This window comes from Meleagris gallopavo, chromosome 5, assembly GCF_000146605.3.
Source record: "Meleagris gallopavo isolate NT-WF06-2002-E0010 breed Aviagen turkey brand Nicholas breeding stock chromosome 5, Turkey_5.1, whole genome shotgun sequence".
In the NCBI taxonomy this organism is placed as follows: domain Eukaryota; kingdom Metazoa; phylum Chordata; class Aves; order Galliformes; family Phasianidae; genus Meleagris; species Meleagris gallopavo.
In genome coordinates this window covers 4,044,807-4,057,238 of record NC_015015.2, presented here as the reverse complement: position 1 = coordinate 4,057,238, position 12,432 = coordinate 4,044,807, and the positions used below count along the sequence as shown (strand labels likewise).

Sequence of the window (12,432 nt, the reverse complement as noted above, 5' to 3'; positions counted from 1 at the left end):
TCCGTGCCCACAGGGCCCGAGCGGGACGACGAGATGGCTGAGCTGTCCGACGGCGAGGAGGCCTGGGAGGAGGAGGATGAGGAGCAAGAGCAGGGAGCAGGAGAGGGGCTGCGTGCCCGCTGCCTTTTCTGCGATAGGTGAGCAGCCCCCAGGGCTGGGCTTCTTCTCTGGGAAGGGGCAGGCGTGCAGCAGGTGGGGCTCCCAGCCCTCTGGTTGTGTCTCTGGCTCTGCCGCGTTATGCCCGTGTGTGGGAATGCAGCAGTGCGATACAGCTCCCACGTAGTAGCGTTTGAGTGCTGTGTACTTAGTAACTGTTTGCTTGCAGGTGGTTCTGCAGCCCCGAAGATGTGTTCTGCCACTGTAACGCGGAGCATCAGTTTAATGTTCGTGACGTGGTCAGAAACACGGTAGGTGCTGACCCTGACTTCTATGTATCATTGTCTGTTTAAAACAAATTGTGAAGATCAGCTTTGTTAATGGATTTCATGTCAGCGATAGGATATAGCAATATATATATTAATGCTGGTTGTTACCTGCGTGTTTTCTCTACTGAGAGAGCTTTTATCGGTCTCACTTTGGTTAGTAGCTCTCTGCTGGCTCGCTCTGACTCTCTGCTGTCTGCTCTGTCTCCTTAGGCACTGTGTTAAGTGTGCATGGCCATGAATAGGGTTGAGCTATTCACCTGTCTTGCAAGTTGCTGTGTGATGTCTGGACTTATCACAAGAGAATCCTCTCATGATGACTTTTTGAGGTTAATTTCTGCTTAAGACCTCCTGTGCGTTTAGGCCAAGATGATGACTGAAGGAAGGAACGTAGAGGAGGATGCACATGAAGCTAAGGAGTGGTGCTTTGGAAGAGTTAAAGTGTTGAACTGCTGAACCTTAAATTCACATCCTACTGCTGGTAGAGGAAAACTTTGACAACAGAGGAAAGAGAAAGAGGATTGGAGAAACAGTATTTTGGGAGTGTGTATGAAAAATGGGAGAGAGGTTGGGAACTACATGAAGTGTTTAGAAATCTGCATGTGAAATACTTACACCTGGTCTGCTTTCAGTCTAAAACCCAATAGAAGATATTTTGGGTATATGTGGCATCCTCTCTGCTCTTGAGGAATGTATATAATTATAGTAACTTGATCTTTTTTAGTTAGGCTGCAGTTTTAAATCAGTATAAGTGTGTGTTCTTGATTAGTAGGATCAAATTTACCTGCTTGTTTGTTTTTAAGCAGAAAGCTGAAAAGTGTAACAAAGGAGCACAGCAATCTAAAATATCAGCAAGATGGCCTGGTAGGAGATAAATATGGCTGTTCTAATGTACACTGCTTTCTAAATGAAGGAAATACTTGCTAGTGAATGAGTTTGCATGTTTTCTTTTCTTGACATGTGGTAAAAGTATCTACTAAAGATGAGGATTTCATACTTTGGGCCTAAAAAGAGCAGAATTGTAGATGGCATATCGAAGATAGGAAGACTGTACTGGGTAATGATGTACACCCGAAGGGGAAGCTGGCCGATTGAACAAGTAATTACTAATCTTATCACTATAAAACATTTGGATTTTCAGTAACACAAGCTGTCTTTTTTTTTTTTCTTTTCCAGGACTTGATTTTTATGGATACATTAAACTAATAAACTTTGTCAGGCTGAAGGTAAGTGTACCATGTAATATTTCTGTAACTGATGTCTGGAGAATGGGAAATCAAGCCACTATGCTTTCAATGTCCCTTTTAAAAATAACTGTATGGAAACTAGGATGATACTTCTAGAAATAAGAGTTCTGTAGCCATTGATTGGTTTATTTAGGTGCGAGCATTTTAACTGTAAAGTTGTTTTAATTTTAAATGCGTTTATTTAACGTGATTTCTGTTGTTTCTATGAGATAAATGTTATACTTGCAAAAAGCTGGTGCTGTGTTCTGTCATGCTATTTTGTTACTTCGTCTTGGCCTCTGACTTACAGGTCTGGCTCTAGTATTGGGGTCACCTCTCAGTGACAGAAGTTTCTTGGTTAACAAGTGTGCACAAGAGGCTTTTGTGGGAACGTGAGCCAGGCAGAACTCTGCTGCAGTGCTAGGAAACTTAGGTCTCAGAATGTAGAATTCAGCTTTGCAAAAATAACAAGAAAAGCTGTTGGGAACCAATGGTTTTAAGTTAGGCTTGGCTAGCTTTTGTGTTTGTGGTGACCCGAATATAGGTTCTTTGGTTGTTCCGTGGATGTTCATGTTTATAATGAAGAACATCTTGCACAACTGAGGTTTTTTAATTAAATTTTAATTTTAATTAAATTTCACTTAAATCCTTGGATGGTTATTTAAAGCATAACTAACTATTCACAGTAAATCATATAAATGAAAAAACTGGTCCAGAATCTCACCTCTCCTTTTCCTAAGAAGTATTAATTGGCCTCATGCAAATGGGAGAGAATGTAGCATTTCTGAAATTGATCCCCAAAGTGCTGTGCACGTAGAAAGACTTTGCACAGTTAGGATCTTGGCTTTACAGATTAGCCCTGTTGTAAGCTGTGAGCCTGACACAGCTGAACACCTGAGTAAACTTGATTCCTGGCACCAGTGCAATCCTAAAGATACCTTTTGATATCTGTCAGTCTCCTGTGCTTTGCTGCTTGTACTGGATTCCACAATCCTGTAGCTACCTGGGTTTTGCTACCAGTCTGGCTTCTAGATGTATTTTTGTGTTTTTATGGTCACCGTGGTTGTAGTGTCAGTATGCTATTTCGGGTATGTGCTGTCAGAGTCAGGATGGAAGACAGAACTTAATTTCTTTACTGTTTTTGCTGCTTGTGCTTTAAAGCAGTATCTTTCTCAGCCCTTGCCATAAAACTGCTTTGGTAATGCCACATTTATTCTAATGGGTTGAAGAAAAGACCTTTGTCTTATTTTCTTGGACTTGAATGGTTTGTGTTTTCAAAGGAACTTAACCTACACACTCTTCTCCTTTCCTCTAGAAACCTATGCCAGCTTATTTGAATTCACTCAGCAGCCCACTGCCTTGGGATGGAGAGGAATATCTGAAACCAGAGCTAGAAGATGATCTCCTGCTTCAGTTTGGTAAATAATTGTATTTTAGCGTGAGTGTATTGTGTCTTGGGGTAAACGTGATGTTTGCATCATGCTAGGTGGCCCTTGCTGTGCTGAAATTAACTTGAGTATGCTTAAGAAAGTCCATCTGATAGTTTAAATCAGAATGTTACATCACTCTCTGATATTTCTACCACATACTGTCTGTTAGCTTTTAATGGCTGGGATTTCTGTAGCCTTGTTTATTATCTGCATTCACTTACATTAAATATGTTCATAGTTGCCATGCGTAATAATTAAACAGATCAAAGGGGTATTCCACCTATATTTCAGTGAAACTTCTGTGAGATTTATAAACCTCCTAAACATAGGTACTTAAAACTAGGTGACTTTGATTAAAAAAATCCACAGTAGAAGAAAGGAGCAAGGAATTTGTTGTGTTGAAAATATCTTCATCTTTTATATGGATTGTCTTTGGATGAAGGGAGTGTAAGATGAGAGTTGTGCTTTGTAGTGATTCTGACAATCTGTTTGCTTGAAATCCTTAGAAATTCAGTTTGACTTTTGAATTTACTTTTGCAGCCTATGGTCCTCCTACTGTCTTATTTGGCACTTGATTGAGTATCTTTCTTTTACCTAAACTATAAAATAATTAAGCTCTACTGGAATTTTCCCACTCTGTACAGTCTGTCTGTTTCTGAACAAGTCCTGCTATTGGTAGCAAAGATACAGTGTCCTCTAGCATGCATTTAGTTTACATTTCACTGGATATAAGCCTGTGTGTGCTCTTCACACAAGCTAACGACTTCAGAGTTGTGAGGTTCTTTCAACTGCCTTTGCGATTGCTAAGAGTTACGGATTATGTGAACATCTCCAAATTGTATTTTAAGTATCTCTTTGTACTTGAGGAACAAATAGTTGACCTGCTATCATTAAATGAAATAAACATAGCTATGTTTTATTTATTTATTTGTTTTTGTTAATGAAGTCTTTTGCCTGACAAGCTGGCAGTTGCTTAGAATGGATCATAGAATGGCCAGGGTTGGGAGGGACCTCAAGGATCATGAATCTCCAACTCCCCTGCCACATGCAGGGCCACCAACCTCCCCATTTAATACCAGACCAGGCTGCCCAGGGCCCCATCCAACCTGGCCTTGAACACCTCTAGGGATGGGGCATCCACAACCTCTCTGGCTGCCTGTTCCAGCACCTCACCACTCTCATAGTAAAGAACTTCCCCCTGACATCCAACCTAAATCTTCCCTCCCTCAATTTAAAACCATTTCCCCTTGTTCTGCTGTTATCTCCCCTTTCAAAGGGTTGATTCCCCTCCTGATTGTAGGCTCTCTTTAGGTACTGAAAGGCTGCAATGAGGTCACCCCACAGCCTTCTTTTCTCCAGGCTGAACAAGCCCAGCTCCCTCAGCCTGGGGGAGGGAGGTGCCAGTCCCCTGATCATCTTCTTACTGCATTTAGAAATGTAGTAGCGTTGTCGTCTGAACCACTGACAACTATTTAAAGAAATCTCAGCTCAGGATTTATTTGTTTTGCGAACTTTGAGTTCTCTTTTAGCATCTTGCTTTTATTGAGTTTCAGCAGTTAGCTCTCTCAATTTCAGTGATGTTTCTTGAAGGTTATGACTTCATTTACAAATTGTCCAAAGACAGAAATAGCAATACTGGTAGCGTATTATGTTTATAAGCCTGTTTTTGGTTTTTCCCCCCTCTCTGTTTCAACAGATACAGAAGAGCTATGTGAACCCAGAGACATTTTGTGTTCTAATGGCTTAAATGATACCACGGTGCTCCTTAAACAATTAAAACATGCAGAAGACAGAGCAAGACTTGCAGAAGCAGCCTTTGCTAGAGCACAAGATGATCTTCAGAAAATGAGGTAAGTGCTTCAGCTGAGGTTTTTTTATCTGATGTGTTTTAGACAAGATAAAACAGTTTCTAAAACCAACAAATTGAAAGAAGTGGTAGAATATAACAGTGGACTAAAACTCACATCTTGTGTTTGAAGTTTTGAGTGGTTTAATTTTTTCTTCTCGATGATCAGTAAAATTCTAAAAAACTGCATAAACAAAGTATGGTTAGGAAGGCTAAATATACAGCCAGCATAGAAACATGTACTTTTCTTCAGACCATTCTGTTTTTCAAGCACTTTTCCAGTAGGCCTTTAAATCTGAATTAAATGTTGAAGATGTAAACAGCAGAGAAGAGGGAGGTATTATCAACTGAAATATAAGACTTGAAGAATCCTGAGAGGCATTCTTGTTCTGATTCAGTTTTTCCCCCCCATTTATTTTTATTTTTAAGTGGAATCCAGTTCCTTCAATAGCTGTATGTGATGCTTGTAAATCTTGAGGTCTTCAGAATGCAGGTTAATGATGCGCATGCATAAAAACAGGAATTTAAGTTTCTTTAGAGATCACATGAGATTAAATGCTACATGGAAATATCGTTTCAAGATAACTGCAGTGATCAGGCACTGAGAAACTGAATTGACTGAACTTAATTCATACTCTCCTTCAAATCCCAACAACTATGACAAAATAGGCAGTTCTAAGAATTTCCGGTCTTCACTTGCAAGTTCTTTTCAGCTCTCTAAGCTCCATCCAGCCTTACATATTTTAGTTTTGTTCATCAAGCTACCCCTTGGTATAAGTGGGACCCTTTAACTGCTCTTTTTCAGTGTAGGCCTTTCCAATTCAGAAGGGATCAACCGGCAAGGAAAAATAGCCAGTTGTAAATGTGATGAAGCAGCCTGCTTTGAAATTACAGACAGATTAACCAGCTACATTGTAGTAGCCTATGTGCTGTAATTTGTAGTGATACCAGTTTGTACTGTTATGTATGACTGTGTACAGGTATTTCCTTTCAGGTAGACAACATAGGGCTTCTCTCACTGCAATTAAAGTAGCTCAGAAGTCAAAAGTGAAAATTAATGTAAGGGACCTTAAGCTATAGCAGTCTGTTTTTTCTCTTGTCTTTGGTCACTGAAATTGGTTTATGCCGGTGTTTAGAAGGCTGGTTCACTGACCTGAACTTTTGGAATATAAAAGCTTTATATGAAGGAGCTTTCTCATGCTTTACCTGTCTGCAGAGACTTCCTGGGAGACTATGCAACTGTAATTTGTCTCGGTTGCAGTGTGCTTATATTACGCAGATTTTTCTCTCTAGAATTGGGAAAAAATGTTAGGTGTTTTATGACTGTCTGTTTAGGATCAGTCGTGCAACTCCCTGGAAATTGTTGCTTTATGAATGTGAGAATATGGGAGCGCCTGCTAAACGAGTATGATGTAATATCTGTGGAAATGTTTCTCCAGGCTTGCCAGGCTCTGCAGTCGTTTATGACAAAGTTGGTTCCACCCTAATACTTCAGCTTTGAAGTTCTTTCTTTAGCTGTCCACGAGTTATTCAGTGATATATGCTGTATGGTTCTTAAGTGCTGTTTGTTTACTGAGTCCCTATCTACGTGACACGACATGACCTATGTTGTTGCCCTGTAGATGTTTACCACTGTGGCTCTAGCTTTTGTACTAGACCAGCAAGTGCAGAACAGATAATTCCTATATAAAAATAGAAATGAAATATGAATTGTGGCTGGCACATAGATAAATACAGTGAGTGCTTCAGTGCTGATATTTACTGCTTAAAGTGAGAGAGAAATGCTGAAGGGTAATGCACCAAGTGCTGGGTCGTCATGCAGCAGCCTCCAGACGCCAGCAGAGGGAGATTGTGCACATTTAAAGTCTATGCCAGACCCATTGTTGTAGAAACCCCTGGGCAGTCTGGATTCCTTATCTCTTTCAAGCCCCTGCCCCCACCTCCCGGTCGTGCTCTCATAAGCACATCTCAAGAGTATATTTCAAATTGATTACAGACAATTTGCACAGGATTTTGTGATGAACGCAGATGTCGGAAGCAGCTCGTCATCCAACACCATTGCAGACCTTCATGAGGATGAGGATGGCGTTTACTTCAGCTCCTATGGGCATTATGGGATACACGAAGAGATGCTGAAGGTTAGAAAGTGATCTCAACTGCATCTTAGTAGAACTAAAGAGGAGTGAATGAAGTGGGCTGTGTGCCTGTAAATATACTGCAGAGCAGCTGCATTTTTAACCCTTTCTATGCAAAATATTCTTTTTCCTTTGGAGATTGGTTGAGTTCCTATTTTCAGTTTTATTCCCTTTGTGCAAGTTCTGTTTTCTGTACAGGAAGCACTACGTACATAAAATCATTCACTACAGATATGTGTTTTGAAATGTTGCAGTTTCCATACCACAACTTCTCCTTGGCAGAAGCAGCTTTTTGTGTAGGCTTAAAACAGAAATAATGTGGTACAGACAGTGAATTTTTCTAAGTTTATATTTTCCAAACAATTGGAGTTTATAAGGTGAACTCCAGTGTGAAATATTGTAGTTTTCTGTTGCATTAAGTAAACCGAAATTGTAGGTATTTGTACACCATCCAACATATTGATAATAGAACACTGAACAGCTGGAAAAATTATCTGCACCTCTTATAATAATAAAGATGATATAAAATAGTCTGAATTGTTCAAAGGGAAACCTGTAATGCCCTTTTAACTTCAAAAAAGAAAATAATGTTATAATTGGCATGCAAACCAATATCCCTTAATGCTTCCTTTCAGTGAAAAAGTCATTGTTAAGAGTGTTGTAAGCGGATTTATTGTTTTATGGCATAAATAAATAAAATTCTTTCCTACCTGTATGGATAAAATATGAAGTTGTGAAGTAACTTACTCCTTACAGGTTGTATATGTATCCTTCTGTGTTGTAAATCAGTTAGTGGCCCCACTGTAGAAACACTCATGAATCTGTATTAATAATAGTGTAAGTATGAGGTAGATTATAAGGGGGAGGGAGTGTTGTGGAGGAACAAAGCACTTCTGCAGAGGTAGAGGAGTGTTCTCAAGAATGTGTAAGCTAGGGAAATATGTTCAAAATCATGAAGATAAATGATAGAAGTTGGGTTTGGCTGTCAGTTGTATTAAAAATTAAGAAAAGTGTTTGAGATATCACCAGGAATGGATGAGGAAGCCTTTGCTACTAAAGTTCTTAGTAATTCTGTGTCTCTGCAAAAGATTGATTTAAAAAAAAAAAATCGTATTCTGTTTATTCCAGGGAATGTTTGTCAGGATGCCTTTCAGAATTCTGACTTCTTTTCTAAATAGGAAAGCATTGTTTTTTGCCATGTATAAGTGGAATGTTTTGCTGTGTGCCTGATGTTTATTTAGATTTTGGTGCATCAGCCTTATTTAAATCGTCCAGTAACTTGCTTCAAACTTTGAAGTTTGAAGAAAGGAGGCTGTCTGCATTTTGTCTGACAACACTCTGTTTTGAAACCTTTTTTTCTTTATGCCTAGTAGTGACAGCACAAAGTTAGTTTCTTTTACTGCACTTATTTCAAACAGGGGGAAGATAACTGCTGCTTTTCAGCAGAGAAATGCCTAGTCATTTCCCTGTTCCTTTTATTTTTTTTTCCTTGAGAATGTCTTGTATATTATCTGAGTGAAATTTCTTACCATTATATTAAAAAAAACACAAAGAAAACAAAAAAAAAAAAACAACAAAAAAAAAGAGTGATGTGGCAATGGTGAGTGAAAGTAATTCATAAGTAGAGAGACCTGAAAGTGAATGACTGGCTTACTCAAGCCAGTAGTGCATACAGGAGACACAGGATCTAGCATTGTATTGATTAAACTGGGGCAGTGCTGAGGCAATGTGAGTGGGCAGGATGTAAAGCTGAAAGCTTTCCAGCTGACTGCATTATTGATTGATGTTGAACCTTTTCTTTTACCCCCTATTTTGGTTGTTTCAGCAAATACTGTGATAGCAGTGAACTACTAAAAAATAGTTATTTTTTAATATTTTTTCTCAATATAATGTTATGGTAATAAAATATAATTTTAAAGGATTCACTTTTTTATTTATAGTTGTACACTTTTAAAGTACAATTTGTCTACACTGTTTGGGCTGTATGTGAGATGATACTTTTTAACCATTACCTGGATTTTAGGGTTTTCAAGACTGAGTGTAGCTTAGTTTGTCTAAATGATTTTTATGACCGTACCCTTTGTTTTCACCCTGGTCTTTTTTTTCCTAATAAAACACTACTTCTTCCTCACTAGAGAAAATTTATTTAATTTATATTTTATTTCTAAAAATTATCTGCCATAGTAGAAGAATGTAATCTTGATTATTTTTCTACTTTAGTATTATTTCTAGGCCAAATTTCTTAGATAAAGATTACTTTTGTAAGGCTTTCATTTGTGTTGTTCTAACATTTGACTTACAGCACCAATTTCAAAATTGACTCTTAGCTGTAAATTTGTGTACTGGCTGATGCATATTAAATAGATTACAATATCACCATGCTGGTGGACTGAGCTACGCCATTAGCTTTCGTAGACCAAGATACTATTAATGCTTAGCTAGATGCTTATTAGGAACTTTAAAGCATCCAAAAATCAAGCACAGAAGGTCAGTATGGTGTAAGTTGTGTTTTTTGTGTGTTTTTTTGTTTGTTTTTGTTATTTTTTTTCCCTCCACTTCAGGAGATAGAGCTGACTTGATTTGCTTAGGCAATAAATTTTAAAGGGTTGTAGTACAGAACTTCATTGTTGTAGAATCCTTATAGGTGTAGTAGCAACAAAACATCTGTAGGTTGGGTTAAAAGCTAGTTGCTCAGCATGTTTGAACTGTATCTTGTATACAAATAGGCCAAGTAAACATTGTGTGGATTTTTTTTGTTTAAATCATAGGACAAAGTCCGTACAGAAAGCTATCGTGACTTCATCTATCAAAATCCACATATCTTCAAGGACAAGGTGTGTAAAACAGTTCAGAAAATTCAGTAATTTCTGTTTCTTTTTTTTTTTTGGTTTGTTTCTGTTCCTTGAAATGGTAGAAATGGTACAGACCAGCTACTTTGTGGCTTTGGAAATGGAGTATTGCACTGACAAGGTTTGATTTAATAGACTCAGCTTTTATTAGGTGATAGAATGTTATTCAGCTGCTGGAGGGTGGATAGTGCTGATAACAGAAGTGTTGATTGCTCTTGTCATTGTTGTGTGTGCTGTGTCAGGATGTTCATTAATTATGTTGGCGGGGTTAGGTTGAGCCTTTCTTGTCTAGTATATTAAGCAGAATCCATCTTAGAGGGGCTCAAACAGAATTGAAGTGAATTTCAATCTGTGCCTGATTTCAGTAAAGACATCCTAGGAATACAGAGTAATTAAAACTGGGGAAGAATTCACAGGCAACTGACTTGTTGAATTGTTGCTTAATGTATGCAGAGTAGGTTATTTCTAAGGGACTTGGAATCAGCAGCTGGTATTTCATTTGCCTGTCTTTATGATCCAACTGTGGTTATAACCCCAGTGCTATTCTAACCTGCTTGTCTTCTGTATTTTGCTTGGCTGTTTCTGATGAGTTTGATGTCTTCTGAGTTATGCTGCGCAGCCTTCTGTTCTGGAGTAGCTTTCATCCACTTTCTACTTACCATTTTTCAGCTGGCAAGTTCATGGAAGCAAATGACTTCCAATTTCTATTTGAATTTTGATTGATACTTTGTTAATTAGCGAGGCCTTGAGAATAGTTGTGGAGGAAATGAAGGTGTGCCCATCTTATAGCTGCTCTTTATATTTCTTACATCAGATTTCTTTTAGCAACAGCATTGGAAAAAAAATTACTTTTGCTTCAGCTCATGTCATAAGCCTGTTTTTACTAAACACTAAGCTTTTCATTGCAATGACAGCAGGCAAAAGTGTCTTTAAAACATGATACTGACAGTTTGTTGAAAGTTGTGAAAGATCAGATAGCTTGATGGCTCATCCTACAGGGCAGAAAGATTCAGTAAAGAAACAGAACTTTCTCGTGTGTAGTTATGTTTCACAGATGAACCTTGAATTGATAACTGGATTTTCACAGAGGGCAGTTGATCTCTGAGTCCCCAATTAGCTCGTATCCAGATGACCAGTGGGTTGCAGATTTCTGCTTAAGGAAGTGTTCACATGCTTTGTTTAACTTATGTGTCATATGATGCTCTCAAAATCATATTAAAGAGTGAAATTTCTACCTTGAGAAAATAGGCTGATTCCTCTTAAAAGTTTGTTTACGATTACTAAAAAAGTGAATAAAAGGAATAGTCTGACACTGTGTTTCTGAGATTCTTGTAGTATCTATAGAAATCATATATGGCATTTCCCTCTAGAAGATGTGGTGATGCTTTTTTGTTGTTAATGAAAGGATAGCTGTGAGATTATTAATTTTTAATAATTTAATATTAATAAATATTTTAAATATTTATTAAAAGAGCTTATCTAAACTTTTAATTACTAATCTTAAGTGTCCCTTAGAGGTGCATTTGTGTGAACTGGATGAAAACAGGGTATCTGTATGTCATCAATGCTGTATTGAGGAGAAAAAAGAACTTTTAAAATCCCTTCTACTAAGAATTCATAGATGGAATTAATTTAATTGACCAAATTAACTGAAATCCCGTTTTTCTGAATTTGAAGTACTTTTTTTTTTCTATTATGAAAACAAGAATATCAGCTTGGTTCAGCTGCAGAGAAAAACATGGTAACTGCAGTGTGTTACGGTATAGTCAGATTACTAGTCCAGCTGTTCCAGATCCCTGGTGAGAGGCCATATGTGATCACTGCAAGAATGTGTTGGCTGCAGACCCTTGTCCTTAGGCTAATTGGTGATCATTCTGCTTGTCTTTCCCTTCCTCAGATGTGTTCCAGCTTGTACATATTCTCTCCCTTGCCTTTTTCTCCATCCCTGTCCCCTGTCTAAGTCTAGATGAGTTCCATCTGGGTTTTTAAGTGACCAGGGCAGCTGTCCAAATGTTGTCCATTTTGATTTTTTTCCCATTTGTGGTGATTGCTCTCTTTCATGCAACTGCATGCCAAGAGCATTCTTTCGCAGAGGTTTGTTTTTGGCTCTGACTTCCAGCTATCGTGGCTCAGCAGTTCTGTTAACTACTATGGTCAAGTGCTAGAACAGATGATTCTGGGGGCTTGAGATTTCAACAGCTGCAGGAACATTCTATTCACTTTCTGTTCCTGGCTCCAGAAGATTTCAGCCTAGGCACTTCTGTAGCCTTTGCTACTCCTGCATGACTTGTTGCAGATGGATCATAGCATAGACTCCTTTTAGAAGAAAGCTGCCGAGTTCGAGTAGAACAACTATATCTCAACTTTTGTTTCAGAGATAGTGCTGGGATGCTAGTGTTTTCTAGGCTGATTCCAGATAGTAAGTTTGTTTATGAAGGCAGGTGGCATTCACTTCATCAGCTGCTGCTTCCCTGTACACTGCACCCTGTACACAGAAGTCACGCTTTGTTGCAAAGTATAAAAG

At 38.4% G+C, this 12,432-nt stretch overlaps 1 protein-coding gene across 1 annotated transcript in view; it reads left to right on the top strand.

Moving 5' to 3' along the window:
* The window catches only part of PRMT3 (protein arginine methyltransferase 3), a 52,325-nt gene continuing 39,893 nt past the window's right edge, over positions 1–12,432 (top strand). The window contains exons 1-7 of the mRNA XM_031553396.1: positions 1–137; positions 326–407; positions 1,599–1,648; positions 2,964–3,066; positions 4,775–4,928; positions 6,921–7,062; positions 9,828–9,893. Coding sequence (XP_031409256.1) covers positions 2,970–3,066; positions 4,775–4,928; positions 6,921–7,062; positions 9,828–9,893 — 459 coding nt within the window. The 5' untranslated portion in view covers positions 1–137; positions 326–407; positions 1,599–1,648; positions 2,964–2,969. The remainder of the gene's footprint in view (positions 138–325; positions 408–1,598; positions 1,649–2,963; positions 3,067–4,774; positions 4,929–6,920; positions 7,063–9,827; positions 9,894–12,432) is intronic.